The 17,481-nt window shown below is 41.6% G+C and overlaps 1 protein-coding gene across 1 annotated transcript; it reads left to right on the top strand.

The window, feature by feature from the left end:
* The first annotated feature begins 1,612 nt into the window (after positions 1-1,612).
* Positions 1,613-16,492, top strand: etfa (electron transfer flavoprotein subunit alpha). The gene is made up of 12 exons (XM_076262513.1): positions 1,613-1,732; positions 2,713-2,862; positions 3,134-3,215; positions 3,399-3,481; positions 4,749-4,848; positions 6,027-6,137; positions 8,984-9,085; positions 9,713-9,781; positions 10,254-10,336; positions 13,672-13,737; positions 14,650-14,730; positions 16,090-16,492. The coding sequence occupies exons 1-12, from the start codon at positions 1,694-1,696 to the stop codon at positions 16,120-16,122; spliced, it is 999 nt and encodes a 332-aa protein (XP_076118628.1). The 5' UTR covers positions 1,613-1,693; the 3' UTR covers positions 16,123-16,492.
* The last annotated feature ends 989 nt before the right edge of the window (positions 16,493-17,481 follow it).

The raw sequence follows: 17,481 nt of genomic DNA on the forward strand, positions 1-17,481 counted from the left end.
TCACTGCATTTCTTACTTCCAGTATATGCATGTGACAATAAACTTCCTTGTCTTGTCTGTTTATCATGTACATTTCGCTATGCAATTAACCTACATGTTGAAGTTGAAGATTCAGTCAGCAGCATTTCCCTTATAGCCTAAACTTGTTTTAGCTTAAACTTGCAAAAATACTTCATAGAACCTTAAAGAAACAGCCCAATACGTCGCTTTTTAGGTTCATTATGACCATCAAGTTGGAAAGAGATGAGAGTAGGCTACCGTAATACTTTTTTCTAAGTGGACATTTTTAAATGCTGAAGTGCATGTCCAAATTACCAGGCTTTCTGTTTCGAAGTTTTACTGTGGTCAACCATAGAATATATCCTGTTTGTCACAACAGGATAAGGATGGGGCAAGAAACAACAGGAGTATTCTGTAGGCTAAATCACATGCAGAGAAACGCGCAAAGCAGACTTTTTTCTTAACAGTCTGTAGCGCGACCAATTAAAAGCCAAAGCTGAATATTGTACGCTCAGTCACATGCGTCGAACCTCACCTCTGACAATGACATTGACCCTCACCCGCCGCTAAATTAAATTTGGCTTGTAAACTTGCAGAGGCTGTGGTCTATAAGACTGGTCAGCAGTTTAGAATTCCTGTTCGATAAGGTTTCGTTGATTTTATGTCTTTTTTTGCTCTCTAGTTTTTCCATCGCAACATAACCTAGGCTATTCAGTATCCAGGCATGCAACTGCCACAGTCCGTTTTCAATATTGTCTAACCTAGGCTATTCTATGTCAAATTCTTGATCAAATAAAATAGCCCATATCTTGCGGTTGGCTATTACACAATAAAAAACGGGATATGCTTAGCCCATGGCTTGACCCCTCAAAAATAACAGGCTACACATTAATGCTCATCCTCCTGAACAGAATTAGAAGGGTTTTTTGTATTATAATTATTATTTTGGCCTATCTTTAGCCTAGTTTAGTTTGCCTATAGCCTAATCTCAGATAGGCCTCTAAGAATTTATTTCATAGCCTAAATTTTCTCACTGACATAGAGGACAGCGACACTTTTAGACCTATGGTAGTCTTCATTTAGCCAAATTTACCTAACTAAATGTGGGCTTCATTTTCGAGTAGCCTACGAAGCTTAATATGTCAGCCTATACCCTAATTTAACGGGAAATATATTGCAAATATGGCTTTAAGAAAATAGTGTAAATTGGGCTGCTACGGATATTTGTTTTTGACATTATTCTACAGAAAATAAGATTTTTTCTTACGCAAATCAAAACTGAGTTTATCTGCGCAATAGTATAGCATCATTGGTAGGCCTAAGACATGCTCGAACATTTGACAGTAGGCCTAACACAGGTTTCATCAAATTCAGACTGTTGCTCTGTTGACTATTTTTTTTTTTATCATAGGCCTGAGAGCTGCCTGCCTGTCATTATAGCCTACTTCTGCTTTAAAGCAACAGTAAATATTCACAGGACATATTGATCAACCGTTCCAAACCATTACTATAATGTCTAAAATAAAGTGTAGGCCTATTCACACCCAAATCGGCCCACGGTCCGTACAGGAAGTGACGAATATCCACGCTCCAGCAGTGAGAAACGCCCCCTTTATTACAAAACTTGTAATTTTGTTCAAGGGTTACTGAACAGCAAGAAAGGGCAACTGGGTTGTCAACATAACAGGTCAGCATGCTGAGAACGTTGAACAAAACAAATTTGAGACAGTTGGTAAGTTACATTAACGTTAATGTATTCAGGCTACGACATTGCGCAGTCGTGACAGTATTGGAAATATAATCCTATACGTTGCAGTGTTTAGATAGTAGGTTAGCTAACGCTAGCCAACGTTAGCGAACAGTGTCTTGACATTTACATCAGATGAGCTAATGCCTTAGGTGATTAACGGTTCTTTAGCCATATTTCTGGGTTACTTCTCATTAACGTTAAGCGGTACTTTGGAGTTTGAATGAATTAACCTGCATTCCCAATTACCCTAACTTAGCGAGATGTTGCTTGCTAACGTTACTCTCAAAGCTAACACCTGCTAACTAACGTGAGCTTGTCACCCTCAGTTTAAGGTCAACAAGTAATTTCAGTTAATGTTATGTAGAGCAGAGCTGTAGCATTTATAGTTACCGTAAGTTAGGTTGTAGTTTAATAACGTTTGGTGACGTGTAAGTTACCATATATCAAGTAGACAACGTTATAACTAAGCTAACCTACAAGTATAACGTTAGCCTACAAGCCAGCACTGTAAACAAGACGGAGAAATCGGTTTCGTAACTTGGCACATTTCCCTTGTCATTTTTGACCCGTTGATACGTTGCAAGCTTAGGACAACGCTGATCAGTGGTTGAATAGTTATGCTTCAAGGAATCATAGTAATCTGTATTCACAAGAATTGACAAGTAACGATACTGGCCCCAGTAAGCTAAACAGCTGCTTACTCAGCTGTCACATATCTTAACTAACATGAGTCTTGTTGCAGTAGCTGCTAGCTATCGTTAACTTAGCTGGAACCAGTCAGAATAAGACGTATTCAGGACTTGGGCAGTGTAGTCTGGTTGTGTTCGCCTATGTTGCTCGGTAATAGTTCGGGCTAACGTTGTCTGAACTTCGATTATTAGGTTTCGCTCACACGTTTAGGAGTTAACGTTGGAGTGTACCTACTGACATTAGCTAGGCTAACTGTTCGACCTTTCCCCTAGACTGGTCTCATCCAGCGATTCCAGAGTACGCTGGTCGTTGCAGAGCACAACAATGACACTCTGACACCCATTACCCTGAACGCCATCACAGCTGCCAGCCAACTTGGTGGGGAAGTGTCCTGCTTGGTTGCTGGAACAAATTGTGCAAAGGTACGGTTTGTTGAACTGAAGTTAAAATGTTTTTTTAGATTTGTGTAAAAGGATTTCTTGATATAATAAACTGATTCCATGATTGTATTTTCTGACACATGCTATTGCAGCATGCTATTGGTAGGACACCCACTAGCCTCATCTCAGATGACCAATCAGTCAATTATGCATCAATCAGTCAGTCAGTTAATTGAATTGTGCAAATGATAAACTCTCAGATTCCTGGTTTGTTGAACAGCAATTCCAGTCTCAAAAGTGTTTTGTTTTGCAGGTTGCTGAACAAATTTCCAAAGTCAAGGGTGTGACGAAAGTTTTGGTGGCTCAGCACGATACGTATAAAGGAGGATTACCTGGTATGTAATATTTTGCCATGCAGAAGGAACATACCGGTATATGCTCTCATGATTCAGCAATTGTGTGATTTAAAAAAAAAATACTTCATTAAATTTAAACATTTTAAATAGCACACAGAATTGTTGTGATTTACTGTTTAACAGTGTGTGCAGATTATAACATTTGTCTCTGTAATATTTCAGAGGAGTTGACCCCACTGATCCTGGCAACCCAAAAGCAGTTCAGTTTCACACACATCTGTGCAGGTGCCTCTGCCTTTGGAAAAGTAAGATAGTATTGTAGCCTACTTCCTTACCAATTTCCTTTTCAAACAAATCAGATTTGTTGTCCCTTGACACTCTGTTTCTAGCTATGGGTGAAAAACCTGGCTCTTTGGTTTAGGGGCTGTTTTCTTACCCCGTGCATTTGGGTTTGAGGCCAGGTGGGATGATGGGTCTCTTCCTATATTACATCGTGCAACACTTGAATGATTGGAAATAATTTCTTCTTGCTCCAATTGCTCTTATGCTTTCATTTAATCTGTCATCAATAATCTGTGTATGAATTGCACTATGAAAATATGCATTCTGTATAGTCATGCAGCTATACCAGGTATAGTGTCTTTGTATTAGTGGTAAGCTGCACTTCTCTGCTAGCAATACAGTAGCCCCTGGGATATTGCACTAGTTGGGCAAATGCAATTTAAATATTTATTAATAAGGGTATTTTCTCTTAGAGTTTTATTTAGAGGGCTTGATCATCATAAACATTAGTTCCTGCACCACTTGAAGAAGTCACAAAGTTTATGAGCCGTCAACTTTTTCCATTGGCTCGAGCAGGACCTTTTAATCAAATGGAAAAGCCTTTGCTTCCACCAGTTGCTTCTGCTGTGAACTGAAATTAATTCAGTTTCTTTTTCCACTTTCCACTGTCTGGCCCAGCCCTCTGAGGCTGATGTCTGCATATAGTGATGCACAATTCACTCTGTAATCTGTCTTTCCAGAGACAAACTGTCAGATTGTGGATCTAATGGTATTTAAATTGAATTGTAAGTGCATTAAATCAGTATCTCGTGTTGAACAGCCTCTGACCAAACAGAGATTGGTCTAAATTTCCCCCTACGGATAAGACACAGCTTAAGTGAAGGGTCTCAGACCAATGGGTTCGGTTTCATATTTATTGGTAGTTCAAATTCTTAGATTACTGCCATTTGGACCTTTCTCACTTAAATGCTTTTCAGGGCACAGGGCTGGGAGTAATGTCATTACACAATATTATTAACTTCTCAATGCATCCTTATTTACTATGATGTATGGACACTTTGAGATGCACAAAACCTTTTTTGGTTGTTTAGAAAGCGTGTTCAGTATATTGTTTGTTTTCTTGGTTGTAATTGTTGGTGGTAATGTTTTTGTGCTTTCGTGATGGGTGAGTGTGTATAGGGGGTGGTATTTTTTTGTGAATATTCGTGAGAATTTTAGGACCGTAATGTCTATGTTTGGAGCAGTTTGCCTCAGAGGATTTTAACTGAGGACGTTTGTGGTTGTTTTCAGAACCTTCTTCCCAGAGTAGCTGCCAAGCTTGATGTTGCTCCTATCTCTGACATCATTGAGATCAAGTCCCCAGACACCTTTGTGAGGACCATCTACGCAGGTAACAAAAGCAAACAAAAAGAAAGCTGTAACCTTCATGTCTTTTCAGCGCTGGACACTTGTGCAATGGTTATGAAAAGAAATCCAGATTTTGTTTCGCAATATTTGTTTAGCGCCAACTCATTCCAAGCTCTAACTGGTTTGAAGCAGAAGCAGGCATCACATGATGCAATGGTTAGACAAAGATGCAGTGTGTCTGCACTGTTTATGCATACAGCAGCATATAGTCTCTTGGGTAACCTTAGGTTAGATTAGGTCTTCTAGGTTATCTCTTGCAGATTAAAGTTTTGTAGAGGCAGAGCAAGCATTAGTGTGAATCTGCCATCATGTGTGAAACTTGGTATATCTGGTAAAACGGGAAGTTGTCATGAATTTGACATCTGAATGAATATATACAGTACAGTACTTGGGGAGATTTTTTTTTTGTCTAATGGCTACAGATGTTGTATAACCCACTCAAACAACCAGGAGTCCTCTCCTCTGCAAACATGGATTTGGGATTGACTTGAAAAGAAAAAAAAACTATGCTGCTGTTCGTTGGTTTTTTTTCAGTGCAATGTAGATTTCTGGTGCATTTGACTAGATGTTCTCATGCTTCATATGAGTTCAACATGCAGTAAATCCATGCATATGCCTGTGAGTTACACCGCCTGCACTGAGCCCAAACTTGAGCTCTCACGATTGTTTTATTGGTAAGCCCAAGGGCTCAGTGGCTTTTTCCTATACCTAAGCAATAATGATGTCCCCAAAGCCTCTTCCTCCCATCAAATTTATAAAAATACATGAATTATAAATAGCTCCAAATGATATTAACTACTTATTTTTTGGCAAGCATGTTGGACTGTAGGAAGAAATATGAGTCAGCCCGGGCTTTCTGTGAGACCTTGTTTGAATGCATTTGCACTGGGAAGTACAAATCATTGTAGCCTCACATCACCATAATTTTTATTCATTATTGATTGGAGGCATATACTGTTGCCATTTTTCATTTTATGTTTTAGCACATTATATGCCATTTATGCATAGCTCAGAAGTAAAATCTAAACATTTCCTTCTTCACTTTATTATTGAGCAGGGAGCTGGGTATTTTGAATCACGTCATTCAACTTTCTTTTGCTGTTCCCCCATATTATAAGGCAAATAAGAAATAGTTACTCAATAGTTGTGTTTTGTGTGCAGGGAATGCCCTCAGTACAGTGAAGTGTAACGAAAGTGTCAAGGTCCTGACGGTCAGAGGAACATCATTCGAGGCTGCAGAGACGGTGGGAGGCAATGCAACGTCCGAGGAAGGTGAGCTGCTGGGCAATGAGTCATTTACATGCCAACTGGCGGTAATTTTGATACCACAGATGAATGAAAACCCAGTCAGACCAATGGTAGGAAAATATCAGGAACTGAGATTTATTTACAATGATAATGCGCAAAGGAGAGACAGCATGACTTTGCATAAAAAAATCTACCATCTGCTCTAACTAGACAAGGAAATAGTTAGGGTTTAAGTACCCTTCCAGGTTGAGGGGAGATGGTGTTGGTAATCCCATTTTATGTAGACAACACTTAATCAGACTCTGATTAGTGCCAACCTGGCAATCCAGAGTAGATAGCTACTGTCTCAGTGGAGAATCACTGAAAAATCATAATATTCCCTCTTATCTCTAAACACATAATCACACACAGATATACAGAGGGACAGTACAGGAACAGAATGAAATAAAAACATTCATCTCGTATGTCTCAGAACACATAACAGAAACATCAGGACATAAACCACTTATGAATATAAAAATCCTAAGTTCTGATTCCAACACTGTCAAGACCTTGGGAGTGATTCAAACTCTTCTGAGGTTGAATCACCCTTTAGGTCGCAATCATACAGGACGCCGTTTTTGCAGTGAGGCGCGTCTTTTTTTCTGTTAATTTGTATTGGCAGTAAATGTTTTGCATACTGCTTATATGCCCAATTTTTATAAGGGTGCCTGGAGTTCAACTCCTAGCAGAAAAGTGCCTGGCGTAATTTGCGTTTTTATTAGTTTTGGTGTTAAAATATGTTTTGATAACATTTCTAGTGAGAAAGTTGTATATTATTTTCATGATCTTCATTCAGTCATGTAATCTTTAGTTTAATCATGGTTAAGATAAGGACAGTTGAGTCTGTGGTTGCCTAGCAACAACAAAAACAAAAACCCAGCAAACTGCTTTTCTACAGTAGTTTTCAACAAAAAAATTGCAGCTTGGTGTGCCACGTGTTGTGCAAGCAGCAAACAGTGTCTGTCTGATCACGCCCTTCACACTGCAGCAGCGATGCCGTTCCGTTGCTCACAGATGGTTCCGCTGAATGCCTTGACGGGACACGCTTCACATTCAAAGTGCTTGGGCTTACGTCATCCATTGTCGAAGTGTATTGTGGTTGCTTACGGTGCCTACACACGCTTGCATTGAATGCATTGCTGGAGACGCATCTCGTTCACTTTACATGGGCTTATGTCATCCGTTGCCGAAGTGAATTATGATTCCATATTGCTGCTTTGCTCTCGAGCCTCTGTCAAAAAGTTGAGAAATGTTCAACTTTTGCTGCACCAACGGACAGCAACGCAAGGCACCAGCCAATCAAATTCTGGTTATGCTTCAAGGCATACACTTCAAAAACTGCTTCTAATCTAACGAAACTGCTTCTCTGATCTAACGAAATCTAACCAAGTGTTATGAATCTTATTTCAAGATAAAAAAAATTAGTTGGTATTGTTTTCAGTATAAAGAGACTTCCTTAGAGCTTTCTCGTGAAATCATTTGACTTAATTTAAGAAAAGTTTGACTTAATTTAACACATCTCATTCTGAAAACAAGCAAATTTTTCTGCCAGTGCGTTGAGTAAATTTGTCTTGATAAGACTCCTTAAAGCAACACCAAAGAGTTTTTTGTACCTTAAAATAATGTTTCCAAAATCGTTTCAGTGGTTCATCAACTCCTAACAGGGTGAACTGCACTTCTGGATTCGCTTCGCGGCCCTCTATCAGCTATAACCGCACTATGTAAGTTTGTCAGATCGGGTAGCGGATCTGTAGTTCGATGGAGTGAGACATAAGAAACTACAAATTTGACTTGCATCTGATGTTGCAATACATCGTACTTTCATAAAATCATGCAACATATTCTACCTTGTCTGTGGACATCGTTATTTGCAAAGCCAGTGCTGGATAAACAAACAGCGTTTGTGCGACAGAGGAAAACTTTGGTGTTGCTTTAAAATAAGTCAAAGTCTTCTTAAGTTAAGTCAAAATTATCTTTTGAGAGAGCGCTAGGTAAGTCTTTTCATTCTAAAAACTATACCATATAGATTTTTTGATCTTAATATAAGATTAATAACACTTGGTTAGATTTCATTTTTTGCAGTGCACACCCCTGACTGCTGGGAAAACCCACCGGCATGCAGTAACGCAACGCGAGCATGTGAATCTAGGGTCAGCGTTTCTCCCATTGTCTCCGACAAAAAGTGGCAACATTTCCGACTTTTGCTGCACCAATGCAGGCGCCAGCCAATCAAATTACTGTTATGCAAATGAGCACAGACAGCTCTCAACATCAACAAGGATGACACAGAGTTCAGTAGATTGTTCAAGACAGACATATTTGGATATGAACATAATTTATTTGTCTTTTAAATGCTTGGATTTTGTAAAAGTAGGCGAGAAATAGTCCCTGTAGCCCTCATTGTAACCACAAAACGCCTCTGAAATGTTGTGAGCAATCTATTTAACCTTAGCAAGTTAGCAAGCTAACTATCCTCCACTACCTGCCAGCTAACTGCGATGACTCATACACACCATAGACTGTATAGTACACCCCTCCGAATGTCTGGTAAATCCACTGGCAAGCGTTAGCGAAATGCAAGTGTCTGAATCTGGCGTTAGATTGTTTTTCTCAGCTTAGGTGCTTTGAATTCAGAACTGAGTATGCTAGGTATACACATGACCCAGGCCTGTAGGGTTTAATAGACTGGCTTGTTTAAAAGTTGTTTTTACTAGATTGTAAAGTCAAAGTCAACAGAGAACTTTTAAGACCTGTACATGTCTGTGAGGGTCGAGGTTTTATTGGCTCCTTTGATGGTCCTGCTGTGTTTTTGTCTGATGTTTTTGCAGTGTCTTCGGGCTCTCCTGTCGGAGTGTCCGAGTGGCTGGAGCAGAATCTGACCAAGAGCGATCGCCCGGAGCTCACCAGTGCCAAAGTGGTCGTCTCAGGAGGTGGGAGCTCCCTTTATCAATAGTCCCAGGACAAAATAAAAAAATTAATACATGCAAACCAACAAATATGCTGTATCTACCTGGTCGAGGAGTCTATTACTAAACTAGTGCTGTATGCAAAAATCAGATATTTCATTTGTATATATTCTACATTTAATAGAAGTTGAAATATATGACATTGTAGGTAGTTCCAATACTTGAGTAATAGAGTGTATGTAAAGAGTTTTAATAAAATGCTGCTAGTCAGCAGTATGGTGAACTCTGGGAGAAGATCTGATTGTAATATTGTTAAAATTGCCACTTAGAATTGCTTACAGTTTTTGGATTTGTTGTCTTCACTTTATTTCAGTGTGCCATTGATGATATGTCAGTATTTTATGTTTATATGAATTGAGATGCCTGTCTGGGTGTTTGGTTATTCATTTAGCCATTGTATCAAATGAAAAGAAAATCTCATTACATTTGAAAATGGATCCGACGTGTGTGTGTCATATTGACATATGACCAATCTGATCAGGAAAGCATAAATCAATTTCTGGAGATTGCCAGGCCTTATTGATCTGAATGGAACCCTACTCGTGTCAAACTGTAACCTGATCGGCGTGTGTCATTCTTTGCTCATAACAGGTAGAGGTCTGAAGAGTGGGGACAACTTCAAGCTGCTCTACGACCTTGCTGACAAACTCAATGCCGCAGGTACTTCCTCTCAGATCAATTACTTATACTTCTCACTGAACCCTGATAGATCAGGAAGATTAGAAAGAAATAAACTGCATTGGTCATGTGCAATTGAAAAACATTTCAACTGCTATGATATATTCATTTTAGAGTGCATTTATATACTATCAAATTAATAGTAATTTACATTGTAAGACGGACTGTATCCACTTAATGTCTTTGAGAGTGTTTCTTTGTTTTGTTTTCGTTTCTGCTAAGTTACAGTATATATGACCGTAATTGTACTTCATTATGTTGATATACAGACGGTAATAAATTGTTTGAGCTGACAAGCTAAGTACAAGTAGAAACAGACTTGTTTCTTTTTAAGACTAGAATCTTTAGTGTATGTATCTAGATAGTTTATGCACAGCTTGCTAATGTATGCAGTTGTGAGCTTAATGCTGATTGTTTGGTGTGGAGGTCCTTTAACCAGCTCATCTGCCCACAGTGGGAGCCTCCAGAGCGGCAGTGGATGCTGGATATGTCCCCAACGACATGCAGGTTGGACAGACCGGAAAGATCGTGGCCCCGGTAAATCACACACGCACACACGCACACACGCACACACACACACACACACACACACACACACACACACACACACACACGCATCCGTGTGCACGCATACACACCCTTACACTACTTATAAAGTCTATCTTTCTATTGCCCCAACACACACACACACACACCTTTTTGTGCATATCTCTGCCCCACATGTAATTGTGGAGGAGAGGACATCTCAAAATGCTTTAGCTGTAATGAGAAGAGAGACTGATTCCTTTGGAAGGTTATCAGCTCTGGTTATCCTTCAAAATCAATCTGCTTTGTCTTGAGTCACTAATAAATGTCTTCCAGTTCAAAGTAAACAACACGTTTCCTTTTTTTTTTTTATCTTTGGTGGTGGGAGGGTCCGATAAAGATGGATCCTTGTTGCCCTTAGAAAAGGTTAATTTTCCATTATCCACTTCAAGTGGGACCTCCCTGCTGTCATTATCCACACATTAGGGCCGCCCAGACCTGCTGAAATGCAGTTAATGGCACATTGGAGGTCCTAAATGATTTACCAGGACCCATTAGTGCACCGACTGCCCCGATTGTCTGCCCAGAGCTAAAACCAGGCAATTTAGCCCAAACCCAAACGTCTCTTAAATGTTTTGACAAGCTGTCACGTGTGGGGCTGCTGTGCATTCATGTGTATGCAAAAACAAACACCACCACTATGAAATCAAACTGAACTGCAGTGTCTTTTAATGTCTGTGACCTGATTTTTTTATTATTGTAATGTTAATTTATTAACTATCATAATCATTCTAAAAATATACAATGGTAAATGGTAAATATTTTTTTCTTTACTTTCTTGACTTTGAGAGATATAAGTCTAGTTGAATTTTATGCTATATTGTGTTGTCCCACTAATTTCATGACAAAAATAACATATGGATTATCATGGATATGTAGTCTGTAATACATTTGGAAATTTTTGCAAATTGGAAAAAGTTTTATGGTTCTCATTTTGGAGATGTTTTCAGAAATGAAAACCAAGATTCCACCCGGGAGGCAAGAAAAATGCCTCCCAAATAAAAAATAAGTTTCCACCCGGTACTCAAAATGCCCCCTAAAACACATAATAAGTGGATCCAAGGTGTGTTGCTATGAACATCATTTGGTAAGACTTCATTCAATTTCATTTAATGAAATGATTAGATCAGAGAATGTTTTGGGGTTGAGGTGTATTTTGTTGATGGCTGCTTTAGCTGAAAGCTCTGCCCCCATTTTCCTGAAAATCTTCTTTGGTAAATATCACCTCCCAGCAGGCAGTGAATTATTTCATGAGTATCTATCTGTTGTAAAGGCAACACTCCCGTCTGGAGCATTTCTCCTCTTTGTAATGTAAGCTGATTTTAGGGTGGGGGGGTTCCAGCTGAAGGATGGATGCGCGCATTGTCCACATTTGGACAACAGCTTGGGAATGTTATGGATAGGTTGTTGTAATGTTATCTGTGGTTGTTTGTGTCAACCACCCCTCAGCCCCCCGCCACCCCCCCATACCCCCTGTTGAGGTGAACAATGGCTGTCCTTCTGGAGGCCCAATCTGTCCACTTGTATGGAATTTGTTATTCACACCTCTGGAATATGAGCACGCAACTGCCGTGGAATCTCGAGTTACGTATATGACCTTTTTTTACGAGTGGGGCAGTGGGTAGGTCGGCTACATATGGCGGAGCACGGAAAAAGTTACTCAGGATCTCGCGTTTGCTCCAACAGACCAGCTCCTACTGTTTCAGCCTGTCTTGCATGATGGAAGATGATTTGAAGAGATCAACGTGGACCAGGCCACCATGTATGGCGTGCCACAATTTCCCTCTCTTCCTTCTCTCTCTCTCTCTTTTTTCCTTTTCCTTCAGCTCAGCATTGCATTTCCCTCAAGATGAAGCACAGTCCCGTTAGACTGACGACGGTGGTGGTGGTGGCAAGCGCACGCCTCTGCAGCTCTGCTGTAGTACCAGGCCTAGCTTTTAGGCTCCGGCAGACTCGTGTTCACAAATTGATGCTCTGCTCCTCGGAGGCCGGCGCAGTCACATTAAACAGCACTGAAATATTCATATGGAAGTGCATTAAGCAGAGAGCTACTGATGTGCTGCCTCCCAAGGGGGAAGGGAATGAGAGGTTGGGGGGGGGGCAGGGGCTGGCTGGGTGATAGAGGAGTAAAGCTGTGGGGAGAAGGAGGGGAGTCTCGCACCAAGCGCTCCTCTTTGAACTAATTGCGTGGCCTGGCTGACCTCGAGTCCTTTGGAAACACCGTCAACACTCCCATTGGTGCTTGTTTGCTGTGCACTCAAGTGTGTGGGTTGGGTTGGTGGGGCAGGGTGCAGGAAAGTGTCGGGGGGGGATTGCTTGACGGTTACCCCTCGACTTGACCTACCTTTTCGCTGGCTTCTCTCACTGTCCTTTCCCTTTTTGAAAAAGTGCGACAGCCATTTATGATGGTATCAATGTTAAATGTGAATCACTGCAGTTTTTCAGGAAGTTGCATTATCGATGGATAGCTGGCACATCTCCAGTTCATCACATGACTTATCATGCGACATCAGATCAGTCTTTTAGAGGGTGCAGTAGGCATGCTTTTTAGCCAGCTTTCACAGTAAAGGTGAAGCATTCTTCGTACCACAACCAGTGGGTATGGGAGCTGGTGCCCAGACAGGAAATCAAGGCTGGGCTGGGCTCGAATGCTACATGATTAGAGATGCAGCACACGGTAAACCTCATTGTCATCCCACAGAAACCCAGCTGAACCTTTCTCCTCTAGGAAACCAGCCCATGAGTTTTTAATCCCGTCTGTGGCAGGCAGGCAGGAGGTGAGGGAAAGAGACATCCGTCTCCTGTGGCTCTCTCCCGGGGGTTTCCAGCAAGCCTTTGCTATTAAATGACTACTGTAGGTGCAAAGCACATTTGCCACGGATGAGATCCGGCCGAGGAGAAACACTGATTCAGTGGAGCAGCTCTCGTTTTGCTCCCCGTCCACATCTACACGAGGGGAGAGGAGGAATGAGAGGCTAAACCATGCTAATTGAACCCTGGCACATTTTGTAGCTGCCATAATGTTGCCTCAGGCACCAAGCAATTAAGGCAGTTCTCAACACGGCCCTGAATCATCTTTAATTAGGTCGCTCAAGTGACTCATTAAGCGAGGCTTTTAAAACTCAATTTGCGATATAACCAGATTACGACCGGCGCTGGAATTACTTTTATTTGGGTTAAATTAGGTTCAATTGAGAGAGATTTTTCAGATGTCTTAAAAAGCGTCAAGAAAACGTGTTGGTTTAATGTGGACTATTCATTTAAGGTTTGCTTTGCTTCTGTCTTAGGAGCTGTACATTGCCGTGGGTATCTCAGGAGCTATCCAACATCTGGCTGGAATGAAGGACAGCAAGGTAAGACCAGAAATCGGACAATTTGTTTCTAAAATCTTTCTACAGACTGCAATCTGAAATATTTGGTGAATGTGACAAGGTTTTTGTTGTTTTATCTCAATTCATAACTTTGAACTTCAACAGCAACTACAGTGTTAAACTGACACATTTCAGTGTTGTTTTGGGGGGGGCGGGGGTGTCTGTGTCCAGTGTTGAGCAATCAGTATAGGATCTACTTTTGGGACTGCAGTCCTTTTTTTGTACGCACAAGAATGCGTCACTGCCCCAACCCTTCCGAACTGCACTGAAAGCGGAAATCTTCATCTGGCAAAGAGAAAGCTCCTGCTGTCGCCTTGCCAACGGTCTCTCTCTCTCTCTGTGGCCATGCGCGGCGCTGCACTGCGCGCTCCTTCCTCACTGTGCCCACGAGAAACAAACTGAAGGAAAGGAACGGCAGTAGAGTGCCGTGTGTGTGTGTGTGTGTGTGTGTGTGTGTGTGTGTGTGTGTGTGTGTGTCCATGTATAATTCATCTGCGTTTTCTCCTTAACCCTGCCTCAGCCACAGACTGTTTTATGCCATCACAATCCATCAGACTGTTCACCTCTGAAGAGTGGTCCCCGAGATTCACTTACCGGCTCGGCCATATGTTTCCATAAACTCCGACCGCTTCCCATCCTCTTAGTGTAACTGTATAGTTCTTGTGAGATCGAGTTCTGTTGCCCCCTCCACCGCACAACCCAAGTCATTGTCTTCTCCAAGTTCTCTTCTGTTGGTTGGTTGTTGGCTTCTCATCTCCCCTCTCATTTTTTTTTTCTCTCCATTTTCTGAATGGCTTCACTACTTTCATTGCACACTGTGCCCTGTACTCTGTGTCCACGGTTGTCTCACAGAAGTGTGAAGTTTCTGTTTTTCTCCTCTCCCTCTTTTTCCAGACCATTGTAGCCATCAACAAGGACCCGGAGGCACCCATTTTCCAGGTGGCTGACTACGGCCTGGTCGCTGATCTCTTCAAGGTGAGCAATCTGTGCCTGTGGAGCGGCTCTATCTCTCTCTCTCTCTCTCTCTGTTTTTTTTTCTCTTCTTCACCGTAGATCTATAAAAAAACATTTTGGGCAACAGCAGTCTACCTAAAACATGCCCTGAATTAATAACACCCCTTCCTCCACCCAGACCCATCCATCAGGCCCAAATGACTGAAAGAACTTCTCATAGCGGTCTCCTGGCCAGCAGGCTCGGGCAGGTTCCAGAGGCATGGGCATAAAAATAATAGAATACTATGTTCAGTATTTCCCTGATAAATTTTGCACGATGCATTATTCCACCTAATGGAAATGTGTGTCTGTTAAATTATTGAGGTCCTGAATTAATCAGTGGAGAGTTGGGGCAGCACTGCAGACTACTCTTGAGCGAGGGAGAAAGAAATGGAGAGAGAGAAGGGGAGAGAGGGAGAGATGGGGGGGGAGGGGAGAGGAGAGAGCAAGCAGGAGGATGGGAGAAAAAGAACATGAGGGAGAGACGGAGAGATAAAAAAAAAAGACCACTTCATTTTGACCCTAAGAGTAAGTGATCGTTTAACATGAGCGACTCGGTGTTGGTTTTCACCCGGGCTGGCTGCTGGCATCGTTAACCAAAACCCTTTACACGCTCAGCCAACTCCTGCCGCGTTGGGGGTGGCACGGAGGCACGTGGTGCCAGGCTGCTGGCCTCTACCTGCGGTGGGTGGTTGGGGCCTGTAAGAGTAGCCGCCTCTATTTGCCCTTGTTTGTCCTGTCCCTTATGTTTTATTCAGCAGCGCTGGGCAGCCATCGCAGGCCCAGGTGTTTGAGTAAAGTTCATGAAAGTGATTGGTAATGATAGCCAATTGCAGCAGAGCTGTGACCTGCCCGTTATCGGTTTACATGTGATCACTCCTCAGATAGCTGATTAATATGGATTGGCTTTCTCCTCTTCCTCGTCTCGGTAAACTGATCCTGGTGGTCACATAATCGTGTGATGATAAAGTTTCCCAGACGATTCTCATGGCACGATGCCGTAACTTGTGCCTTTACCGCACTCAAAACCACCATCTCCTACCCAACCCCCACGCTACGGGGCTGTGGGTTATTTCAGCCCTGTAGCACTAGGCTATCAACGCTGCTTGCTGCATTTAAATCTTAATTAATTGGGACACTTACTGTGACGCGAACGGGAGCCTGACTGCGGTTTCATGTGAGCCCCATAGAGGTCATTCCCACACTTGAACTTTTATCTTGTGGGACAGCGGAGAATTCTATACTCCGCCTGACCACCTGTGTTCCATGCTGCAGAAAGACATGATGACTTGAACCTTAACCTTGTTTTCCTGCCCCCCCCCCCCCCCCCAACCACTACAGGTTGTACCAGAGTTGACTGCCGCTCTCAAGTGATCTGCGCCCATCTGCGCTTCACTCTCTCTCTTGGGGGAGAGGAAAAGAAGACAAAGCTCAAAGATCTAACTCTAAACTAGGACACAAGCAACATTTGCCTTAAACACCCGCTCTAGTGAAAGGGGTGACATTTGCAACCTCCGTGCTGTCAGTCTCCAGAAAAACCACAGTCACCACTCCTTTCACAAGATCTACCCACGGCCAGTCAGAACAGCATATCAGCAGAGCAGTTTTGTATTAAAGGGAGACGGGGGGTGGGGGCCGGAATAAAGCCTTGGACCTGATGTGGCTTCTCATTTGTCTTGTTACATATTTTATAACTTGTAATTAGATTGATGTCGTCATGATAAAGACGAGTGTGTAAACTCTTCCCCAAGTCTGACGTCTTATTTCTGCTTGCGTCTCGTTTTTTTTGCCTGGAAATTCAGGTGTGCATTTTTCTGATAAACCTAAGCCCTCTAGATCGTTTAATTTAATAAAACAAAACTGTGAATGTAGTCTTTTAATAATAAAGCTATGAGATGTGGCAAGTGATGTGGTGATTTATAGCTTACTAATAGTTGTGTCTTCTTTACTCAGTAACTTTTAAATTTAGTTAAAGCACAAATATTATACATGTTTATGTAGTGAGTGCTTTTTACTAAAATCTCAAACAAACTACTGATATTGGTATAAGAGATAATCCTTCTTGCTCTGTTAATTACTATAAAGGTTAATTCATTTGGTATGGTAAGACTTACATCAGAATATTTTTTGTAGAGCCATCCCATTAACAATCCCAAATTATGCTGGTGGCTACTAACCTTGTTTTAACCTTTATAAATGGAATAACACTCAAGTACTGTAGTCATAACAAAAATATGTTGAGCTTGGAAAAAATAAAACAAAAAATGAAGCCATCACAGGTGGATGATGTGATGGATAAGTAAAAACCAAAGAGCTTATTAAGGTCATGAATTTATCAACTTTTATTTGCTTGACAAGAACGTTGTTCTGCAGTTGAACTCCTTTTGTAATTGATTTTACAAAAAAATGCCTATCAACAACACAGGGTTAGTCAGCCTTAATCAAAAAGCAGGTAGATCTTCTCCAAAGTGTCATGCTTTAGGGTTAACATTAGGGTTATGGCAACATTCTCTCCACACTTCCCTTAAAAATCCACCAGAAACACTCCCCCCCCCCCCCCCCGAAAAAGTCCCTCGGTCATTCAAATTCCTGGTTTAAAAATACTTGAGTGAGCACTTTTTTTCTTTCTCTTATAATTTTGAATACAAACGTTAGCATCAGTAATGTAGAAAGGCAAAGGTAAGAAATCAGCTGAGAACACAGCTCAACACACATTTGAACACAGATCAAATG

Source organism: Alosa pseudoharengus, unplaced genomic scaffold (genome assembly GCF_046254945.1).
Source record: "Alosa pseudoharengus isolate Yale_2024_CS ecotype anadromous, Long Island Sound unplaced genomic scaffold, YU_APseudo_1.1 YU_APseudo_1.1_scf_10, whole genome shotgun sequence".
In the NCBI taxonomy this organism is placed as follows: domain Eukaryota; kingdom Metazoa; phylum Chordata; class Actinopteri; order Clupeiformes; family Clupeidae; genus Alosa; species Alosa pseudoharengus.

What these genes read in the sequence shown, in the direction of transcription:
- etfa (XM_076262513.1), top strand. Translation starts at nt 1,694, where the DNA reads ATGCTGAGAACGTTGAACAAAACAAATTTGAGACAGTTG. An exon ending in TGACAAACTCAATGCCGCAG is followed by an intron (nt 9,782 to 10,253) that starts GTACTTCCTCTC and finishes ATCTGCCCACAG; the next exon opens with TGGGAGCCTCCAGAGCGGCA. An exon ending in CCGGAAAGATCGTGGCCCCG is followed by an intron (nt 10,337 to 13,671) that starts GTAAATCACACA and finishes CTTCTGTCTTAG; the next exon opens with GAGCTGTACATTGCCGTGGG.